The following is a 23,555-nucleotide window of genomic DNA, read 5'->3' on the forward strand; positions in this document are numbered from 1 at the left end:
GAGAACATATATATTTTCCTATGTAAGTGAATACCACCCATATTGACAACACGTTATGCTTTGCCTTCCCATAATATGAAACTATTTTTAAAAATAGAAGCATTTAAAGTTAGAAATTAAAAGCATATAAGTTCAAATTCACTTATATTAATGAATTTACATATCCACAGATTTTAGCATTTGATTAAAAATTCTCACACCTTTTTCTTTTTTATCATGAAACGCTTAGTTAGAGTAATATAAGAACATAGCAGTTAAAAGACATTTAGTAAGAAGGTTCTTACATCACTGTTTCGTTTGCAGTCACAAACTGGACCAGCACACTGAAAGACAGAAATACAATTATCATCTCATGTGTTTTTTTAAGTTGGATTTTAACTATATCATATCACATTAGTTACTACAGTTATAATTAAAAGTTTTGGAATAATTAACTTAATATAAAAATAAAAATACATAACAGTCTAGTCTGTAAGAAAATAATTTTAACATTAGAAAATACCAGTCAATAAACAGAAAAAGTAGAATTTTAAGTTATAAAAAAGAAACATATTTCAAGGTTATAATTTATTAATTGATCAAACAAAAAATCATTGAAAAAACGGAATTCATAACTTTGCTTCAATGTAGGGTGTTGAAAATTTATTTTGCTGCTCTATAAGGACCTTACCTGTAGATTTCTTATTTTATTTTGAGAATAAGTGTAGCATAAGAGGTTTTAAAAAACTATCTTACCGGATCCCTGATTGAAGTTTTGGTGAAATTCTCTATCCAAGAATTTACATCAATTTTAATTCCAACAACTGAAAAATTAAAGATAGAAATGGATGTAATACAATCTTTGCTATATGACATATTAGAAAATTTATACAAAAGCAAAAAATGTTGGAGTGAATAGTTATTGTAGATTTTTGGGGGGAGCTCTTCATTAAGGAACGATGCTAATTGTTCTTGAACTATTACATCATCAATCATTTATATTCACAAAACAATTTATTTATTGGCCACACACTGGCCAATTATCTAATACAGTAAGCTAAAATAATAATAGTGATAATAATAGTGATAATAATAATATCAAAGATAGCCTCATAAATATTACTTCATTCAAGCGGTGTATTTTAAGAAGCTTCCCTAATCCCCTCGCACGTGTAACAGGCTGAGAGAATAACTGGTAAACGAGCAACTGAGGGAAGGAAGGAACAGGTGTGAGTTGTGAGTGATGGGGTGAACCAAATACTAGAACCACTGATGGGATAAAACTGCCCTCTGAAGTAGGATGGTCACCACTCATCCATCTGGCCTCCATAATATTATGCTTTTTTTCTAAATTTCCAGTAAAATTAAATCATATAATGAAAAAAAAAAAAACCAAGTTTTTACTTTATTGTATTCACCCACCTCAGCTGACTTCCACTTCTAATGTTTAATTTTATTATGTATTTTCACTTGCTTATTTAATTTTTACCAAAAAGTCATTTTTCTATAATTTGCAAGTTTTTAACAGATCCCTTCCTAATCTTCTCTGATAGGACTCTATAGAGTACCTATGCCATAATTTATGTTCTCCCCCAGTGATGGAAGTTTAACTTTCTATCTTTAAATTATTACAAATATTTATGTCCTTGGCCATGTTGCTTTATTATTTATTTGAAAGTATTAGGAGAGACTTCTCTAGTGGAATTCCTAGATCAACCCAATGTTTTAAGTTGTGCATTTAAAATCCTAATATATTATGTTAAATGGATTCCATAAATTTTTGTTGATTATATATAAAAACACTTCTTAAATTCTTCAGCACTTTATAGTATCAATTTAATTTTATCCCCAATTTGATAGATAGCAAAATTACATATTTTTTCAGTTTGCATGTCTGACATTATTTTGTTTGAGGCATTCACATGATGGGAGATTATAGTGTAGATGTCAGGTCACATTTAATTTTGATTGTGTTTATGTGTATAGTGTGTGTATGCTTACCTGCAGGTTTAAGAAGTTTTCCTTGGATATATATTTCTACAGCTTTGCTTACCATAATGCCTGACTCATAGGCCCCAGGTCCACTTTCTAAAAGAAAAGAAAGAAAACAGACTTATCTAGAAGATACAGTGGATAACAATATTAAATTTATATCAATAGATACAGATGGATAGTGTTTTACTTAAAAATTATAGATTATACAACACATAAAGAGATGCATGGTTCCTTCTTCCTCTCTTCTTTCTTTATATACCAACCAAGCTACTTGGAATGTCCATGAATTGTTGTGTATTTATTGATTTGGAGACAGGAATTACCTAGTTTGGTTTAATCTAAATCTGCAACATAATGCACACACATCAAATCTTGGCTTTCTACCATCTGCCAAAATGCTGGGGCAGTTGCAGAAGTAAAGAGGAAAAAAGTAAACAGGAAAGACTGGTCTTGGGTGCCTAAAACTGGTGTTACTTTTTATAATGTAGATGTTCCTGGACACAGCTCTGAAATTCTCTGAACTGCAGTTGCCCCCACCCCTTTTTATTTTATTTGAGAGGCAGAGTTACAGACAGTGAAAGGGAGAGACAGAGGTCTTCCATCCGCTGGTTCACTCCCCAAATGGCCACAATGGCCAGAGCTGCACTGATCCAAAGCCAGGAGCTTCTGGGTCTCCCACGCAGGTGCAGGGGCAAGCACTTGTCCATCCTCCACTGCTTTCCCAGGGCATAGCAGAGAATTGGATTGGAAGTGGAGCATCCGGGACTCGAATCAGTGCCCATATGGGTTGCCTGCACCACCGGCAGAGGATTAACCTACTATGCCACAGCACAGCCCCAGTGCAGTTGTCCCTTTTGTGAAAATGGGGGTAAGTAAGGCCTATTCCCAGAGATGTTAAGGAGTTAAATTAGAAAGATGTTTTGGAAATAACTCAACAGAATATTTTCAGTATTTTATAAATATTACAGTATGTAATTAATACTGATAAAATATAATTAATCAGTTACTCTATTTTATTTAGTTCATTAAGCATTCTTCCAATATATTTTTCAGCTGTGCCATGAAGGATGCTCTACATGTGTTTCTATTTCCTATGCATGCCTGTTAGAAATGCTACCTTTGCGCAACTGCATAATTACATGCTGTGTAAGAATTTTATCTCTTCAACTAAATGGATGCTTCTTTTCTATTTTTCTAATAGCTTGCATATAATGCAGGCTTTTGAATAGTCATTTTGGTCAGTTAACATAAAATATATTGATGTGGGAGAAAGCAGGTAGCAGCAATAATTTATTTTTGAAAAAGTAATTGAGGAAGCTGAATTCCAAAGCAATACTTACTGTTAAAGTAGGGAGCAGTGAAAACGTAGTTATCATTATCGAGGCTCCTTTTATAGAAGCTGTCTTCATATGTCTCTGGGTTTTCCTGCCAATTTTCTCCAGCCCTAAGGAGGAAATGGCTCATCATTCATATTCTTTAATCTACCTGATAACCTACTTTTCCCTTGGTGGACACATTGAGCTCTACAGATAACGTCTACATCTCAGGTGTATCTAAGGAAGTTAGTGCTAGCTGACAGTGGAACTGATACTACTAAGCAATACATCAGAACAGTATCAAGAAACAGAAAAACTGGCTCCTAGTCTTACTCAGCTGTTTACTATCCAGGTACTATCCAGGTAATTATGAACAAGACTAATTAGTATTAGTAAGTCTTGGTGCTTCCTTGGTCCACTTCCGACCATTACAGAGAAAGATACATCAAGGAACACTGGAAACAATGGCATGCTATACAAATCCTGCTAATAGTCTAAATCATTATGTTAATTTAATTAGTTTGAGCTTATGTCTACCAAGAGAAAATTCTCTTTAAACATCTTGTAAACATTTTAATAAATAAATATATATATATAAAAATACCTATATCATTGAAAAAATCCTAAGATTCCATTTTTCAGAATGGAGTATTTTAATACTGCAAATTCTTGACAACAATGACACCAGTGCAATCTACAAATGATGATCAATTTCTCTGGAGAACGGTTTCTTAATACAGGAATGCACAGATCTTGGTACGGTTTTTCTAATGCACTTACTTTTACAGGTGTTATTTGAACTTACTCTTTGGGATAAACTCTGGTAATCCCACCATCAGTCACAACAAACCGTGCTTTCACTCCCTTGCTGGAACACATGAAAAGAAGATTTTTTTTTTCCAAATTGAATTTATCCTAAGATATTAACTTAGGTATTGCTGAAACTAAAAGAAATAAAACAAGTTCCTGAAATAAGGGAAGCCAAAGTAAACACACCAACTGATGCAAAACTATGCCTTAATAACTGCAGTATCTATGAAGTAAGTCCTTAATAGGAGGCTGCTTAAGGAAGGCTCCTCAGGAAATGAAGATGAAGCTACATTTTGAAGACAGAATGGGACTTAACCAGCATGACAGAAAACAGAAGATGTCACTGTAGAGTGAGAAGCATATACAAGGGAAAAGTAGTGAAGAGCGCTGGTATTTGGTGCATTGAAAGCATATGGGAGAAATGGTAGCAAGCAAATTTTAAATACAAGTTTCTTAAGAATGAGAAGCTCATAATTGATTTTGGAATACACAAACATGCTTATTTAATTTGGTTTATTTACACCGAAGGGTATATACATGGAAAGCCGAGAAACGACAGGTATTAATACTGAAATGTACCCACAATTGAAAACGCAAGTTCTCCACAATTGTAAAATGATTTTGAGATTCCCAAGGAAAGGCTAAATTCAAAGGTAGAATGTGGGGAGCAATCCGGACTGGACTGAGTTACTGGAATTAGGACTTATTCTATGCATCTGCTCTCCCACAATATGGCGCTGGGAGAGAAGTAAACAGCTTCCGCACAGCTGCCTCCAGTTCAACTAATAAACTGTAGGACTTGCTCCTGATTGGAGGAGAGCAGCGTACTTGGCGTGTGGGCAGCCGAGTTGGGATTGGCGGAGGAGGACTATAAAGGAGGAGAGAGACGGCATGCACCAGGAACATCTAAGGGGAACATCTAGCTGGAGGAACACCCGTGCAGCCCCCGAGAGACCCGGCCGGCGGTGTGCCGCTCCCCTGCGGAAGTGGGGAATGTGGCCAGGGGGAACTGCCCTTCCACGGAGGTGGAAGGGACAGTAGCCAACCCGGGAAGAACCAGCAGCAAACCCGGGGAGGGCCGAGCAGACGAAAGAACAGCGCAGGGTCCTGTGTCGTTCCTCCACGAAGAGGGGGAGCGACATAATGGTGCCGTGACTCGGATATGGAGCCTAGGCAGGGCTTGGTGTCGTTCCTCCACGAAGAGGGGGAGCGACAGTAGAATATCTATTTTTATTAATTAGAACAAATACTTACATATTCTTCTGCTTACTCCAGTAATTTTGGACAAGTTCATTTGTAAAGCCTGCATCCAGCAAGACTCTATTAATCAAGTCTGTATTACCTAACACAGAAAAAAGGTATCTTCAATTATACTCACATACTTCTTTAAGACAGTAATGAAACAATTATATTTTCTAGCTCCAAAAGCAAGTTAGAGTGAATATTCCTATTAATTCAAGAACATATTCTGTATTCATTTTCATATTTTTCTAAATTTCTAATTTTCTAGATTTCCAATTTTAATTGAGAGAAATATATAACATAGGGGTATAACACTGTCAAAGGAAAATGTAAAAATGAGTTAATGCCTATAAAATGATCTCTAATTAAAATAATTATAAATTCTCAATTCTTCACATATAATCATCTCAAACATTTCCTACTGAATTACAGTGGAGGCAGACAAATGGTGATGAGAAATAAAAAGATGGGAATAGACAACACAAGTATGACTTACACTGGAAATACTATTTTTAAACATATTTAGACTTCTCCAGAAACTAGAGGCAGTGAAAAATCTTTTTCACACATTCTTTTGAATGATTGCAATTTTCATGGTATTCTGAAATATTTACGAAAAACTCATCTTTGTGAGGAGTATGAGAGTGTTATATAATTTTGTATCCAATTAAAAAATATTCTAAATTCCTATATTTTAGTTCTTGCTTGGAAATACCTATCACTTATTAACAGGAAATAAACACTGACATAAAATAACTGCTCAGAGAAAGTGCACAATGAGTAGAAAAGTTTACAATTATGTCTAGTGTAGACCAGCCACCCATGACTGGCTTTCGAAGTGGCTTTTGAAGCCACTGGCTAATTCCTGCCAAAGTGGAGGCTCTGTGAAGACATTTGTTCTCCTATGTGAGCAATCTAAACTTCAGAGGCAGCTTTAGAAAAAGGTTTTTGTTTTTGATAATAAAGTGCTTTGTTTAGTGCTTCCTGATAGATTTTTAAAAAAGAAAGAAGGGAGGAAAAGAGACAAGGGACAGGGAGGAAGACAGAGAAAACAAAAAGTCAATTATATGTATTTGCTCTTTTTTTTTCCTTCAAATTATATCCACTAAGGTAAATTTGAATTTACTTGGTTTTCCTCTCTTGATTTCCATTAAACTGCATTTGTTCCTGACAGTGCTTTTACAATAAATATTTTTAGGAAAGAAATGTTTAGATTTTTAAACATGTTAAAATCCAAAAATCCATAAATCTCTATGAAGTCTCATAGTTTGAATGATGCACATTCATCTGAAAGACAAGTATAATGCTTAAAAATGAGAGACTAAAATTTTGGTTCTCTAGCTGAACTTTTTTACTCCATGAATTGGGAAATAACAGCTTGTTTTTTCTTTTGAAGATATATACTTTACTGTGATCAAAACAGAATGTCAGAAAGAAAGGAAAACATTAAGTGATATATCTTTATATTTTTGTTTCTTATTCTACGCATGTTAAGACTCATACAGGCCGGCGCCGCGGCTCACTAGGCTAATCCTCCGCCTTGCGGTGCGGGCACACCGGGTTCTAGTCCCGGTCGGGGCCTGGATTCTGTCCCAGTTGCCCCTCTTCCAGGCCAGCTCTCTGCTGTGGCCCGGGAGTGCAGTGGAGGATGGCCCAAGTACTTGGGCCCTGCACCCCATGGGAGACCAGGAGAAGTACCTGGCTCCTGCCATCGGATCAGTGCGGTGCGCCGGCCACTGTGCGCTGGCTACAGTGGCCACTGGAGGGTGAACCAACGGCAAAGGAAGACCTTTCTCTCTGTCTCTGTCTCTCTCACTGTCCACTCTGCCTGTCCAAAAAAAAAAAAAAAAAAAGACTCATACAAATTTATATGTTCCTCTACATAGCAGGAGCAATTAAGAAATCTTCAAAAGATAAGACAAAATTAAATATCCTAAATTTGAGAGTAGTTAAGGAAAGCATACCCTGTTTACATTTAGCTATTGCAAATATATATATTACTATGTTTTGAAAACTTGATTTCATTTAATGATGAAATGTCATTTCTTTCATATATAAAATTAAGGCTCAAATTATTTTGCCGTTAAAAAGTCATGCAGTAAATAAATCACAACACCAACAAACTAACATGATTATAGTAACATGATACAATAATGCAAAGACTTCAGGCCTTTTGGATATAACTGGACCGAAGCAATTGTTGCGAATTAATACATACTTACAGGATGGGTTGTTTGGAGTTTTTCTATCAATAAACTCGTTGAAATTTAAAAGAAATTCAGTGTTATTATCTGAAGGTTTAAGGTCACTACAGTAATCTCTGGGGGGAAAAAGTATATTTTAGGATATTAGATTCTAAGATCAAATTTTTACAGTATATCTGAAGATACTAAAAACAGTTTGATATTTCATGCTGCTGATTATTAATTGAATATTAACAATGTTAATGAGAACTTACTGTAAGAAACTGGTAAACAAAAAGTTGTACCATTTTATATACTAACAAATTATCTTTTAATTCCTAACTTAAGAGAAGACACATATGCATCTGTACCCAATAAGTTGCAAGATTTTGTTTTGGCACATGAAGAAAAATGTCACCATAGAGATAGGCAGTTGAAAAAAAAGAGAGCTGCTTTAACAGTCTTTTTGCATATTGTGTCTACGTATTTTGCTAACACATCAAAACTTGACTATTTAGAGAGAGGGCACCATGAGAGAGAAGTAAAATTAGGAGGAAAAATCATGTTCATTTGAAAAAGTATGTGAGTTAATGTAACTGTATTAAGATTTTTGTTTTCAGGGTTGGCACCTGTCTCATTGGTTAAGTCCCTCTATGAAACGCCCCTGTCCCATATCCCAGTGCCTGGGTTTAATTCCCAACGCTGGCACCTGACTCCAGTTTCCTGCTCACGCAGACCATGTGAGGTAGGGGTGATGGCTCAATTAGTTGGATTCTAGCCCTTTCCTGACTCTGGGCTTCCCAGTCACTCCTGGCTGTTGAGGCCATGTGGGAGTGAACCAGTGGATGGGAGCTCTGTCTGTCAATCTCTTTTCCTCCTGCCCTCTACCTTTCTGTTTCTCTGCATCTCAAATTTAACAAATTAATAATAACAAACTAAAATGTTTTCTCATACAGTTGTGCTTGAATATTTAAAAAAAAAATCTTGAGGTTCAAACACTGCAGACATATGCTATAAATACAGATTTGCCCATAGCTATGTATATCTAAGGGTACAGAGATACACAATACACATTTGCGTATACCAGGGACTTCAAAAAGTTTATAGAAAATGCATATTATGAAAAAACTATGCATATATTTCAAAATTGCACCAAAAGTACACATCTTTCATTTTCCACAAATTTTCTGAAGTAGCAACTTGTATATATACTCATCAGTGAAAATACAAAATTCTCCATTATGATTACTATCAGATGGAGTGTTACTGCTACAAGTGCAGAGCCTGTATCTACTTCATTCACCACTGTATATGTGAGTCAGCACACTGTGTAGCACATAGTAATTGCTCAGTAAGTATCTAAATGAACAAACAGAATTCTGTTTAAAGTTGGTTCTATGATTTGACATGGGATTAACACATAGCAGTCTTGACCCCAATTCAGATTGTTGTTGAAGGCCTCCAATGCATACAAGTGCTAAGAAAAAAAAGAAAAGAAAAACCAACCTTGGTGCTAGGAATGTGTAGCCAGATTCTTCAAAATTATCCGGTTTCAGTGTTTCTGAATCTGAAAAGATAATGGCACGGGATTGGAGAGGCAACTCGGAGCATACTTTTGAAATTCTATGACAACAGAAGGTACTAAAAGATTGTCTTTTAAAAAATGTAAAATACACTACTTATATCCTAAAATTGAAACACATCAATGAATATTAAGGTCCTCAATGCTTCCCAATATTATAATAAAATCATAACACAGATTAACTTCACAGCATCTGTTGCAATAATTATATCAGAGGAAACACTATAATTTTCCCATTTACTAACCTTACCATAACCAAGATGTCTTTTAAAAAGAGAATATCGATATTACCTAATAGGTATTTTATTTAAAATCTCAGTGTGAAATTTACCAACATTGACAAAGAAAATGATCTTAGCAAGCTCATTAATATCTTTAGTGAATTAATAACATTCTTCATATGAGGTATGAATTAGTAAGTACAAGAGTAAAAAACACCTGTTTTTAATTCTAAGAAAACAACTGGAATGCGAAACAGACTGCATAGGAAACACAAGCATATTCTTCCCCCTTTCTGCTGCCCAGGTCTGAGTGATCATGGAGGAAATCTAGCACATGAGAAGCACGGAGGATAATACCCAGTAGGAATGGAAATATCAGTGGACTTTTCAAGTGTACTAAAAGAAAGAAATCGAGCAACAAGAAAATACTTGCCCTTCATTTTGCCCTTTTTTGCTGTGAAAATCCATCAGAAAGAGAAAGCAGGGAAACAAAAAAAAAGAGGGTAAAGCAAAAGGGGTCACAAACAATATTTTATTCAATGACTTTCTTGAATAAAAATATTGTGCATAGATCAAAGGTTCATTTATGTACAGCTGTAGTCTGGAGAAAAGACACCTAGGTTTGAAGACTGGGAAGTCTGTCCTGTCCATCATGACTGATTACCCTCTCTGTCCTGTGGTTATTTCTAGGGCCTGTGTTGCGAAGTGATTAATGCAGGTGCAGTACCAATGTCAGGCTATAAACAGAAGCACTTACCTATCATCAAAGACTTCACTAGTTATCCCCTCACATGTATCAAGTAAAGAACTAGCTCATGCAAAATTGCTGGTTGTTAAAAGACCATCATATCTATCAAGTGAAAGTGCAAATATAAATGTTTAATAGATAGCCACAATGGATTATGAACACCAGGCCTGCAGACAGCAGAACATAACTGACAAAGAAATGAGCATAACTGAAGTTTATTTTAAAGTCAGATGAAAAAGATATGTACTTTTTTGTGTTTTAATTCTTCCTAACAGGAAAAGTAGATTGTCAATAATAATTGAGAGATGTGCAAAGGATATGATGGTCATTTGACTTCACTAAATTTAGTCACCAGAAACAAAATTAAGATGAATTAAAAGAAATATGTACTATTAACAATTACTCCACATTCCAAATGATGCTTAAAGAAAATAAAAACTAGTCCATTGGAGTTACTGAGACATTAATTTGGATTATGAAAAGAAAGTTAATTGCCAAGCACAGTATTATTCTGGCCAAATGCAAAAGAGAAAAATGAAAAAGAAGGAAAGATCAGAAAAGGAAAAGCTGTATAGTGCCATGACTAGAGAGCATGTTGATAATTAGCATGTGAAACACTCTGCGCCAGCTAGCAGATCCTGAGCACGACAGCTACAGAGGACACAGCACTGCAATGATTCTATGAGCACATAGCAAGGCAGGGAAGGGAGGAGGGGACTGCCAGTGAGACTGGAGTACCTGCTCATATTCTATCCATGTAGAATATTTCTTGTTCCTTGCATGTTTGGAATGGGTTAGAATCATTGCTGCCGATTTGGTAATCACACCTACTAAAATGTAGAAGCCTTGGGTATTCCAAAATCTAGACGTATTTAAACATCTGATACTGGGAGATAACAAATAGAGCCTGGAGTTGCTTTCACAGTACTTACATCTGGCCTGAGTTATTGTCTCTTCTATTTTGGCTTTTATATAGTAAAAACTGTAGGTTGGTAATACCAAGGCCAAACTGCAATAGAAACAAGAGAAGCATAAACACAAACAAACAAAAATGAAACATAACTTAAAAAAAAAAAGACACATCAAGTTCATGGGAAAATCCAAAGATCTTCCTCATGGAAGGAAAAGACATATTACTTTGACGAGAAAAATGCATTCAGCAAATTGAATCCTTAATTTCAGGCTTGCCATCTAGAGTCATCCGACTGTCTACGGTGTAGGGAGCCAGAAGAGACAAGTGGGAAATAAGCTACTAGATGCAACCATAAATTAGCCGAGGAGGAAATGTCACTGATCCCTACCATATTTGCAGATTATATTTAAATATTTTGAATTTTGACAAAAATAGATGACCACTAGGGGTAGGTTTAAATAAGTACATATATCCTACTAATTGGATGCTCCCTCCTTAATGTGTTATACACACTGTTAAACTGCTTTGCAGCAAACAGACACTATTAAAATACAAATGAAAGAATTATTAACATGAATGACTATTGAACAATCAGAGAGTCATCTGAAATAAACTGTTAAGGGATTACACAACTATGGTTTTAACATTCTAATTGTTATGTAGGTTCCCCAGTGTCTACTGATGGGCAAATCCAGATTCCTTTATAGCACTAATAGAGACTGCTTATCCAATTGTTTCTCACTCAGTTATATCACAAGAGCGTGGTATTTGTTTCAAGTTCATTTACTATGGATATTCTCCGTTATCTGGCAGTTTGTTATTAGGCTCAATGGGAAATACATCTTGACTGTATAATCTGTAAGAGTCATGGGGGTACTCTGGCCTGATGGTAGACAGCCAAGCTGGAGGAGATTTCTAGGGTCAACATTAGCCTGAATTCAGAATGCTTAGACACAAGGAATGTCAGACAAGCCTGTCATCAAATCTCACCTTAGTGACTGCACAAAAATAAGAAGCTATCCTGTAGGTAACTTTCTTTTTGAAATTGCCAATGAACAAAATGCAGGATGTGTGGGAACTGTTAAATGATGTCAGAATATCACACGGTTTCTAATAACACAAATGTATGTAAGTGATTCTTCTACCCCCAATACTGGCTAGCACACTTGTCCAGGGCATGATTAAGTATTCCACATCCACACGTGTAGTGCAAATGACCTTTGCTAATCATTGAATATAGAAAGAAACTTGTAAGCTGTCTGTGGCAAATATGAGGGTACCTTTAAAATGTACACTATTTCCCAGAAGCCATACTTATTGAATGAGAACTATGGGCGTAATTTGGCAATCACTTTTAATATTTACTCCAGATGTTAGTGTTGCACAGGAAAAGGTGTGCATTTCTAGGCTTCTGAGTATTTCTAGACATTTGCAGATTTTTTTTTTAACCACTCAAACCTCATGTATCCCCAGCGTTGGGGATGGATATCCAAACTGTAATTGGGTTATATATTGTTCATGGACAAGATAGAATAGGATGAAATATACAATTTCAGACTTCCTTTCTTATACATATAAATTAAAAATCCACTCTATGTACAGGAAAGAAAAAAGCAGAGGTTTATTTGCTTCAAATTTATTATACAATAAAGATAGCAAAATGAGTGAATGCTTGTTACTTCCAATTCCCAAATCTTTCTCCATCATTAAGTAATTCATCCACTTTCCTTATGAGAAAAGGTCAGGGAAATAAAATGCTACATAGATTTAATGAAGATTTCCACATTAATTTAATGGGTAACACCCTTTAAGTGGAGGCAGAGATGAAAATTAAAAGAAGCAATGTAATCAGTCTGAAAGTAAGATGACCTTTCATGATTCACTTGCCATTTATAGAACGGAGAGCAGAATTACTGAATATCTGAAGATTGCCTCCTACAAATTCCTCTCGAGGGAAATTAGGACACTTTTATGGCTCCATCAGTACTTATTGCTAAGAGAAACTTCTAATTGAAACCGATAACAGTATATCATGCAACTGCTACAGTGTCACTCTGCAAGCTTGGGTTACATGTCATGTACCATAAAAAATAGCGTGGAAACCTGTGAGGAACACAACAGAATTTTTAAAATTGGCCTATCAAATGTACATTTTGTTGGCTGTAAATCTCAGTTTGTTATTAATAGCTATAATCTTTTGCTATAGAAAAATTCAATTATACTTAATTTAATTATTTCCATCTCAAGTCAAGTCATTTCTTCAACATATTGCCAGATAAGATCTTTACCAACATTCTGACTCAGCAGTGCTGTCACCTGCAGTGCTTGCTGTCTCTCTCTCTCTCTCTCCATATAAAACCAACAGACCAAGACTGCTTTATTTCCTCTTAAAGGTTAATAAAACAAGTAACCACCAGATGGATGGTACAGCCCATGCAATGTTTCTGTGACTCACATAAACACGGTTACCTGATTTAGACAGACTTACGCCATACTCTTCAACTTAATCATTTATCCCCATAAAAGGAAACAGTTCATTAAAACAGAGAAAGCTTTCTACTAAAATATTGTTTTATCACAAAATATGGTACCTACATTCAGCCAAGGCTTAAAGACACAGAATCACCAGGTACAATTTGGTACTTTATTCATTAAACCAAAGCCTATCTTTTTTTCTACTTGTATGAGATATTTTGTTCTAAATTTTTTATTTGTTGAGTTGGTTTGTTCAGAAATTCAGAGAAGTATTTGCAATGGAAGCGGACCTAATCTGGCCCAAAGCTGGAGATTTGGGAAGCTATGCCTGAGAAAAACATGCAAAAGTGAGGATGTCGGGGCCTTTGTAGAGAATGGAGATTCACATGGTGAGAGAAATGGCAGAAATGACAGGGCCGACAGGATGTGTTGGAATTGTGTGATATGAATAGCAGAGCTGAAGACCCCATTTAACTTGGTTGAAAATGGGAAGAGACCAGTGTTTCTGTAAACAGGGATTGACAATGTAAGAACCTGAGAAAAGAACATTAATTTGCCTGTACTATGTGTGTGTACTACCACTGGGGCTGTGAGGGAGGGACTGAGTGGAGAGGCCACTTGGTGAGACAATTTTAAATACCTAAAAGGAGGGTACATGAGAAATGAAAATACCCGCAAAGGTCCCTATTGCATAGTAGGACCAAGGTGCCGCTGACTCACTGTTGGATCAAAAAGATCCAGCTTTTCTAACCTAGAACGTCACCTCAGCAACAAAGGCATGGAACACATTCCCACACAGTGCACAGCCTCTCACGAGACACGGCTCCAAGATCTCTCTCGACGCCTTTTGACAAGTATATCCCAAAACTTTAAGGTGGCAAGAATCCAGAACAAGGAAGGAAAAAAGATGACTTCTGTGTATACTTGAAGATTGCGGACATGTAGAGAAATGCCGGAAAGGACATCAGAAATAGGAATCCATAGATGGAAAGCAATAAAATTATTGAAGCAGTCATTCTGGTATGTCTCAATAAATCTAAGACTATGTCAAAGACTGAAAGTACAGAAACACTGGCACGCAGTGTGTGAAGACAATGCTGGGTACTCTCTCACCTTCAGTACTACGTGCATCCTAGGAACACAAAAGGAGACAGGTTCCTGCGAGAACAATCTGCAGCTCAAGGAAACCCCTAGCTCTAGGAAATTTGCAAGCTCATCTAAAAAGTTATTTATATTTTCTGGGGAGTTGGTTTTATTTTATTAGGAGAGGAATCGCTGATCCCCCCACAGTATACTAATTAGGTTACATATTAAATGCAGATCAATATGTAGTCAAAGGTACCTCCACTCTTTCACACTGCAATAGAAGTTCTGGACACCACTGAATGAAACTGACAAGATGAGACAGATTGAAAATTCCTCCAATATGAAAATTTTCAACTTCTTCATAACTGAAATAGCTCAATTCTGTAGATATTTGCAGACTGCCTATTACGAGCCACTGTCTTACAAGCTGGAGATTCAGAAGTAAAGAGAGCAGGCAATAATCCCTATCCCTCTGAGAACTCAGAAGTGAGAGAGGACCACTGAGAGTCAGTGCAGGTAAGTTTCTATGTACAAGCTCTGTGTGTGTGGTGTGCCAAGGGTTATGGAAAACATGAAGCAGGAGGATTTAGATAGGCTTGCTGGAGATGGCCTTGGAGAGGAAACAGAAAGTGTGTGAAGCTCTGAACAAGATGAGGGAATGACAAGGTCACTCTGGGCAGAATTGCAAGTACAAGGGCCTTAAAGAGGAAGGGTACCAGCGTTCACGAGGATTAGCAAGGAAGACAACATGGCTTAACCAGAGCAGATTCAGTGCAGCATCTGGAAGATCAATTCCAAGAGCTAAGGGTGAGTGAGGCCAGCTGATTTAAGCACTGGTGGCCATGACCCTGTCCTTTTATGCTAAATGTGACAGCAAAAGTTTGGTAGGGGCAGGGGGCAGGGGGCAGGGTGAGAAACGAAACAGAGTAACTCAAGTGTTAAGATCATCCTTGCTGTGGTGCAGAAATCAGGAGTAGAGATGGAAGATGGACATAAGGATGTAAGTACTTAGGCACAGTGGGAGTGGGACTTCCCTCTGACCACTTCTGCTTTTTTTCTCAGTAAAATGGGAAGCAAAAAAGATGTCACCTGAGAGAAGATGGAGGCAAAGGGTTGTAGGCTGGCAGAAAGAGAAGCTATCCAAAGTAACCGAGAAGCACCTCAAACTTACTGTTACAGAGTTCACCACGCACCACTGAACTAGCTCACCTGCGGTTAGATGGCATGAATTTCAGGGGATATACCAGTCAGTGAGTATTTTCTTTAGGCACTTTTAGCTAAAAGGACAGGTACTGGTGTGGAGCTGGTCATTATTTGAAGATAACCAGGACTGGCACTGTGCCCCACTGGTTTGCCAAACCTGAATGTGATGAAGGGAGTGGACAGAGTGTGCAAGTGAATCGATGCAATGAGACCCAAGAAACTGCTGCAGAATAAGGAGGCATGAAGTCATGCAGAGGGCAAGGCAGCGACAAGTTAGAAGGGACACAGGGGTTTCACAATTCAGTTGAGTCAAAGCACTGTTGGAACTGGGCTGTTAGTGGAGCAGATGGAAAACTATCTGGTAATCAGAGAGTTATGAGCAAACCTCAAGTTTAACCTCTGACACTGTGAGAGCTGGAGAACATCACTTCAGAACAGGTGGCTAAGTTAGGGGCGTGGCAAGATCATTACATAGCATAGGGATTTTTTTCAATATTTATTATTCCTCATGTAAATATACAGATTTTTATCATGCATAGTTTTACTTCTAAATTTTATATTCATAGTTTCTTTCTACCTTTGCCATTCTGAAAATCAAACTCTGAACTTCAATACAACTTATATTGTAAAGAATAATTTTCTTGTTGAAAGTTGCATTAAAAATTACTTAAGAACACCTAAAGACGATATTCACTCATTCGAGAATGGACCACTAAAGATTAAAGACAGACACTTAACCAAGCACTTTTCCCACATTGTACCTATCAGCATCATTAATTACCTATAATCTGTGCCGTTGACAGGAGTCCATGTGTACGTCCTGTTTCCTTTGTCAATATATCTCTAGAAAAAAGTATGACATGGTTATCACTGCCTTACATTCTTTTTCAAAAGCATTTATGGCTTTCATATTCCCACAAATTACAGCGTTGAGCATAAATTTAAGAAGCGATGCTTTAATCCCAATTTTAAACATTTCACTAGTACCATTAAAATCTACAATAGATAAATAAATGAGGATATGCATATATGCATTAAAGATTTGACTATTTATTCATATAATTAAAAATTGTTTTTGATGCATGCATGTACTTCTTAGCAGAGTAGTTGGATTCCTGAAAGACATGACCATGAGAAAAATGCTTAAAAATTAATTTGAGACAGGTTTTGGGTTAAAATATTCAACAGGTCACATGTGAAGACAGTTTCCATGGGAAACATTTCATTTGTGTGGAATTTAAAATTACTTGGAAACTCATTGTGCCAAGCGTTGTGAGATGTGGTAAGATGGCTTTTCCTATCTCATAGATACAGAAAATGATGTAAAGAAAAGTTACGTGATTTCCTACAACAAAAATTACGTGCTTCACAATTAATTTCTGACCTCAGCCTATTGAAATTGCTTCTTTGGGTAAAACTACACCAAATCCCATTGTAATCTGAAAGACGCATCACATCTTAAATGTCTCTACCAAATACCACAATAGGATAAACAGAGATAAATTTCCTGTTAAGATAGAATCTTAACATCAGAGTAATATGGGCGGGTGTTGTACAAGAGGTTAAACATTGCTTGCAATGCCTGCCTGCCATTTTGGAGTGCCAGGGTTCAAGTCTTGCCTCTGTTTCCTGTCCAGCTTCCTACCACTGCATACTTTGGGAGGCAGTAGGAGATGACTCTACTTGGGTCCATGCCATCTACATGGGAATTCCAGATTCTACAATTGAATTCCAGACTCCTGCCTTTGGCTTGGCCCTGCCCTAGCTGTTACAGCCATTTGTAGAGCAAACCAGCAGATGGAAGATACCTTCCCTCTTTCATTCTCTCTCTCTATTCTCAAATAAATGAAAATAAATAAAAACTTGAAGGAATAACATGCATGTGTAATGTTGTAATTATTTTAATCGTCTATAAAATATACAGTGAGGAGCAGCAATTTGGCTCAGTGGTTAAGACATGAGATAAGATGCTTGTGTACCACATGAGAGAGCCTGGCTCTGACTCTTGAACTCCTGGTTCTAGCTTCCTGCCAATGAAGACTCTGGGAGGCAGCAGGTAATGGCTCAACTGATTAGGTTCCTGTCACACATGTGGGAGACCTGGACTGAGTTCCCAGCTCCTGGTTTCACCTTGGCTCAGCCCTGGCTGTTGTGGGCATTTGGAGAGTGCACCAGTGGATGTGAGCTTTTTTCTGTCTATCTTTCCCTCCCTATATCTGTCTTTGTCTCTCAAAAATAAATAAATAAATAAATGATACTGATAAAAACTGTGTTCATTCACAGAGTAAGTAACAACTTTCCTTGAAATGCAGAGACAAAGACACAGAAATGCGGAGGGGGAGCCACGGAGGAACGGAAGCTGAGCAGCTGTATTTACTGAGGACAGCGTGCTCAAGAGCAAAACCCAAAGGGTCAGAGATGGAAAAGAGCCTGCAGTTGAACAGTGGTCAACAAAAGCAATTTACAGTAAACTAGCAGAGGGAAAATAGCAATGCGAATTAGTAGGGAAAAAACTTACTTTGTAAGTTGAGGAAAGAATACTCAAGGCCAAAGAGTTCTTATACTGAAATGGCCTGAGAAGTTGGTAGAGCCTTTCAGTGGCTTCCAACCTTCTTAGGGAGTGGGGCTGTAAGCAGCAGGGCTAATGTCTAAGGAAACAGAGCTGACACTTCAACAAGGACTGGAATTTATATACCTCCCCTTGTACTCTGGTACTGGGAACTCATAATGATTTTTTTTACAGATTTATTTATTCATTTCAAAGTCACAGTTACACAGAGAGGAGAGGCAGAGAGAGAGAATCTTCCATCTGCTGGTTCAGTCCCCGATTGGCTGGGAGTCAGAAGCTTCTTCCGGGTCTCCCACAAGGGCGCAGGGGCCCAAGGACTTGAGTCATCTTCTACTGCTTTCCCAGGCCATAGCAGAGAGCTGAATTGGAAGTGGAGCAGCCAGGTCTCAAACCGGTGCCCATATGGAAGGCCAAAGCTTCAGGCCAGGGTGTTAACCCACTGAGCCACAGCGCCGACACCTCATAATGATATTAAAGTGAGGAAAGCCATGTGCTAACAAACGATCTTATTTAGATCCCAAGTTGCTCTTAGGGAAAGAGCAGCTGAGAAATTCAGGAGATATGTGTACATCTGAAAAAGGATGAGGTTGTGGAGAGAGGATAAAAGCTAAACAGAAAAGCTTAAATCAAATTTCCAGCTCACCCGCTTCTGGATCTTACATATTTTTCAAAATATTCACATATTTTCCTAAATGTACTCCACATGCAACTAATAATGGACAGACACATGTCTTATACAAAAAGAGCTCTTACATGTCAACAGAACATAGGATTATTATTACCATAAACCTGTGGCTTAGTGTAGGGAGTTGTATTATAATGTGATTTAATTTTGGGTTCAATGGAGGAAAATTATAAACTATATAAATACAAAAGGAAGATAAATCCAGTCAGGAAAAAGTAAATTAACAAAAACTGAAACCAGTTAACAGCAGAACTCAAGAATTAGGAAATCTGCATCTATAAATCATATAAAATATAAAGCCTTTAAATATGAAGTTCAGTTTTGCATTGCTAGTGTGGTCTAAAACAATGTCACAAAGTTATACTGTGTTTTATTTCTTATGATACAATAGACACAAAATACAATTTCAATAATATATGGTTAATAACATAATACATCAAGAATGCAAAGATAATTTTATAAAAAGGAGAGGGTAAAAAATGTATCAGTGGAAATTTCCCTCCAGACAATAGGCATTATAGTGCATCAACTTAAGCTGATGCTCCAGACTCCCAGGTCCCTTACTAGGGTGCTGGTTCAAGTCCTGGCAGCTCTGTTTCCATTTCAGTATCCTGTTAATGGACCTGGGAGTCAGCAGATGACCCTGCCACCAGTGTGGGAGACCAGGATGGAGTTCTTGACTCCTGCCTTAAGCCTGTACAGCCTTAGCTGTTGGTCATTCGGGGAGTGAACCAGTGGATGGAAGATCTCTCTCCTCCTCTGTCACTCTGCCTTTCAAATAAATAAATAAATTGATATTTCAAAAGAATTTTTAAAAAGAATAATTATTAGACAGTCCTGATGTAAATACTGAGTCAATATGAACGACAAATCAATATCAACTGTTCTTAATATATATTTTTATATTCGAGTATAATCCTTACCTCATCTTGAGATTTAACCAGAGTTCTGAATGTTTTTTCTCCACTTTCTCCATCGATCATTTTATTTCGAATCTAAGGAAAAATGAAATAATTATTTTTATTCCAGGAACCAAACTGACCTACCAAAGTACAATTATTAAATACTGATTTTTCAAGATTTTTGCTTTATTTAAAACAGAGTAAAAGTGAGTTGGTTGTACCTGTAACTGCAGTTTTCCAGTGGAAAATTTTTCCAAGTTATTACATTACAGTCAGTTTACATTATTTTAAGAAGATGAAAACATTCCCAGCGAACAATTTTCAGTCACTCATTAGTTTCTTTAAGGCATTTAATAAAAGTATGGTCAACTACCTATGGAAATGTACATGTATGTACAGAATTAGCAATTAATTCACAATGCTCAGAATTTCTGCCTGACTCGCACAACCTGTTTCATGTGAGACAGGAATTTTTAAGAGCATTCTCTACACTTTTTAGTTTTTATGATTATTTGTCATATGGGACAGGGCACAAAAAAAACCTAAGGGGTAGAAAAAATTATAAAAACCTACTTGGGTTCAATATAGCATTTCTTAAAAAAAATTCTCAACTTCTTAAAAATGAACAAGGTCATATTTATTCACAAAGTGTAACAGTCTGGCACAGCAAGTTAAGGTGCAACTTACAATGTGCCTTGAATCCTGGCTCCTCTGATTCTGATCCAGCTCCCTGCTAATGCACCTGAGAAAGCAGCAGAGATGGCCGAAGTGCTTGGGCCCCCTCCATCCACAGGGGAGACCCCAATAGAGTTCAAGGTTCCTGAGCTGTGGCCCAGTCTTGGCTATTGCGGGCATTTGAGGAGTGAACCAGCAGATGGAAGATGGATATCTCTCTCTCTTTCTCTCTCTCTCTAACTCTGCTTTAAATAAGTAAATTTTTTTAACTTTTATTTAATGAATATAAATTTCCAAAGTACAGCTTATGGGTTACAATGGCTTCCCCCCCATAACGTCCCTCCCACCCGCAACCCTCCCCTTTCCCACTCCCTCTCCCCTTCCATTCACATCAAGATTCATTTTCGATTCTCTTTATATACAGAAGATCAGTTTAAATAAGTAAATTTTTAAGTGAGAGAAAACAGAATAACCAAGAACCAGTCTGCTGCAAATTCTTAGAATTTTCTTTAACTTATTTTTCATTTTATGTATCTCAACCAGTGATTTACATTTAGCTTTTTTTTTTTTTTTTTTGACAGGCAGAGTGGACAGTGTGAGAGAGAGACAGAGAGAAAGGTCTTCCTTTTCTGTTGGTTCACCCTCCAATGGCCACTGTAGCCGGTGCGCTGCGGCCGGCGCACCACGCTGATCTGAAGGCAGGAGCCAGGTACTTCTCCTGGTCTCCCATGGGGGTGCAGGGCCCAAGCACTTGGGCCATCCTCCACTGCACTCCCGGGCCACAGCAGAGAGCTGGCCTGGAAGAGGGGCAACCGGGACAGAATCCGGCGCCCCGACTGGGACTAGAACTCGGTGTGCTGGCGCCACAAGGCGGAGGATTAGTCTAGTGAGCTGCAGCGCCGGCCTACATTTAGCTTTAAAAAGTGCAGATGACAAGTAAATAAATTTGGTGTGAACAATCTGAATTTAAAGAATATATGATTGCTTGCTTGCTCTTGCTCGCTCTTTCTGTATCTCTTTCAAGTAAATAAATCTTAAAAAAACACACATGGTTATCATAATTTAGTTAATGGCTCCCCATGTAAGTTGAGCATCCACATATGAGAGCTCATTGATAAAGCATTTGGCACTAAGTAGACCCTCTGCAAAGCTCTTTCCAGGCATTATTTCATTTAACCACAATACTAAATGATTGAGAGAAAGCAAAAGCTTAGAGAGACTAAGTGAGATCAAGAAGGTCATTCAGTGGAGTTAGGGTCTAGAAACCAAGCTCCTCACCAGTTTTTCCTCCTACTTTATGATGTCAAATGCTTTAGAACAAACATTCACGAATCACTTAAAATACTCTGGCACTACAAAGTCTATGTTCTTCCTAGTAAATAAATAAATTCTGTTGAGAGGTTAAATGTGCAAAACGTTTGAGTCAAGTACAAATTAAAACATACTGTGACAAGTTATTTTTTAAAAAACATGGTGACCTTTGGATAGATAAGATAAGGAGATAATCCATTTGGAAAAAAATCCTAAATGGCTGAGCTTTGGAGGGCAAAGGAATGATTCTGCTACCAACTGGCTGACTCACAATGGACAAATTAAATAAATTCTCTGAACCGCAAACCAGTCATCAGTACAAGAGACATTGTAACAACACAATGCCTATTTCAAAGGTTCTTGTAAGTCCATGACTGACCTATGAGAACCCTTCGAAAAGCTCATGGAAAAGGGAATTAAAATATAAATTTATTTGGGGGCAACATTTTTTGCAATCTATGCACAGTTGCTTTATACTCTCCGTTTTCCATTAATATTTTGAAGACCCCTTCTATAAGCTCTATACTCAATAAATGTTATTTTTGTGTTTAATGTGACTGTCCTTGTTACTATGAAAGACTCCCTCAGAGACAATGACATGGTTTAGAAACAACATGGAAACGTATGGAGCAAAGGGTGCTCGGGTGCACAGGGCAGCTTTTCTTATGCCGCTCATCATGTGGTTGAGTGGCTGGGTCCCTTTCAACTTTTCTTTCAGCTGAACAGTGACGTCTTCTAGGTCTAAGCTTGTTATCGAAGTTTACAAGTCACATTTGTGTTGAAACAGTTAACATCCCTTTTTCCCTTGGAAAAAGAAATGAAGAAAACTAAAGGTCCACTCAACGTAAAATATTTATTCCTTTGCAGATGATCTTTTGAAAGCTGGAGTCCACGATTCAGGGATTTTTTTTTTCAGACAAAGATCATTTCTCTTTGTGCCCACATCTCCTGATAGTCATTGTGACACACAAAGCATCTCAACAGATATGGGTGGAGTTGCACTGATTACACTCACCTCCACTTTAATGTCATTCTCCAACTCTGCATCGAGGAAATCCAATGTCACTGGCTCCTGAGATTTGGGGTTCTACACAGAAGACAATCATAACTAAGCATGATGACATTTAAAAAGGGATGCTGCCAAACAGCAATCGAATTGATGCTTATGAAATTCAGTAAAATTACTTACCTAAGGTACATTAATAATTGACTAAAATTATGTAACGGTGTGTTCATATAAAATATATGAAACTAAGTAGTCAAAACAAGAGAGTGATATTTGAATGCAGCACATTTTTATTAATCACCAACTGAAGAGAGTCACATTCAGAGTGTTGTATTACATATTATATTTACAACCACAAGTTGTGTGGGTAAATGATTTTTGGAGATCCACTTGCAACTTTCTTGTCTTTGCAATGAGGCAAAATACAGCCACTGGATAACTTATTTGGCAACAAAACTAAGGCAACATATAAGCATGCTTTTTAAATTTATATTTTGTAAAGAAACAAGAAAGTACAAAAGTGAAAATGCTTTACAAAACTAGGTTTGGATTTGCTAAGTAAAACAAAAACCATCAGACCTATTCTTCCTCCTGAAAATCAGGGAAAGATGCACTTTTGCTTCATATTTTTGAAACTCATAAATTTTATATTTT

The 23,555-nt window shown here is 37.2% G+C and overlaps 1 protein-coding gene across 14 annotated transcripts in view; it reads right to left on the reverse strand.

Moving 5' to 3' along the window:
- The window catches only part of CACNA2D1 (calcium voltage-gated channel auxiliary subunit alpha2delta 1), a 524,460-nt gene that overhangs the window by 20,174 nt on the left and 480,731 nt on the right, over positions 1 to 23,555 (reverse strand). For 4 of the 14 annotated variants that reach the window (XM_070069801.1, XM_070069800.1, XM_070069795.1 and 1 more), the window contains 13 exons: positions 22,911 to 22,982; positions 19,931 to 20,002; positions 16,535 to 16,596; positions 11,009 to 11,085; positions 9,762 to 9,782; positions 9,032 to 9,092; positions 7,565 to 7,662; positions 5,355 to 5,442; positions 4,096 to 4,158; positions 3,315 to 3,418; positions 1,981 to 2,067; positions 736 to 803; positions 285 to 323 (listed from right to left, as the gene is read on the reverse strand). In XM_070069801.1, the coding sequence (XP_069925902.1) occupies positions 285 to 323; positions 736 to 803; positions 1,981 to 2,067; positions 3,315 to 3,418; positions 4,096 to 4,158; positions 5,355 to 5,442; positions 7,565 to 7,662; positions 9,032 to 9,092; positions 9,762 to 9,782; positions 11,009 to 11,085; positions 16,535 to 16,596; positions 19,931 to 20,002; positions 22,911 to 22,982 (912 nt within the window). 14 annotated transcript variants of the gene reach the window in all.

This window comes from Oryctolagus cuniculus, chromosome 3 (genome assembly GCF_964237555.1).
Source record: "Oryctolagus cuniculus chromosome 3, mOryCun1.1, whole genome shotgun sequence".
NCBI lineage: Eukaryota > Metazoa > Chordata > Mammalia > Lagomorpha > Leporidae > Oryctolagus > Oryctolagus cuniculus.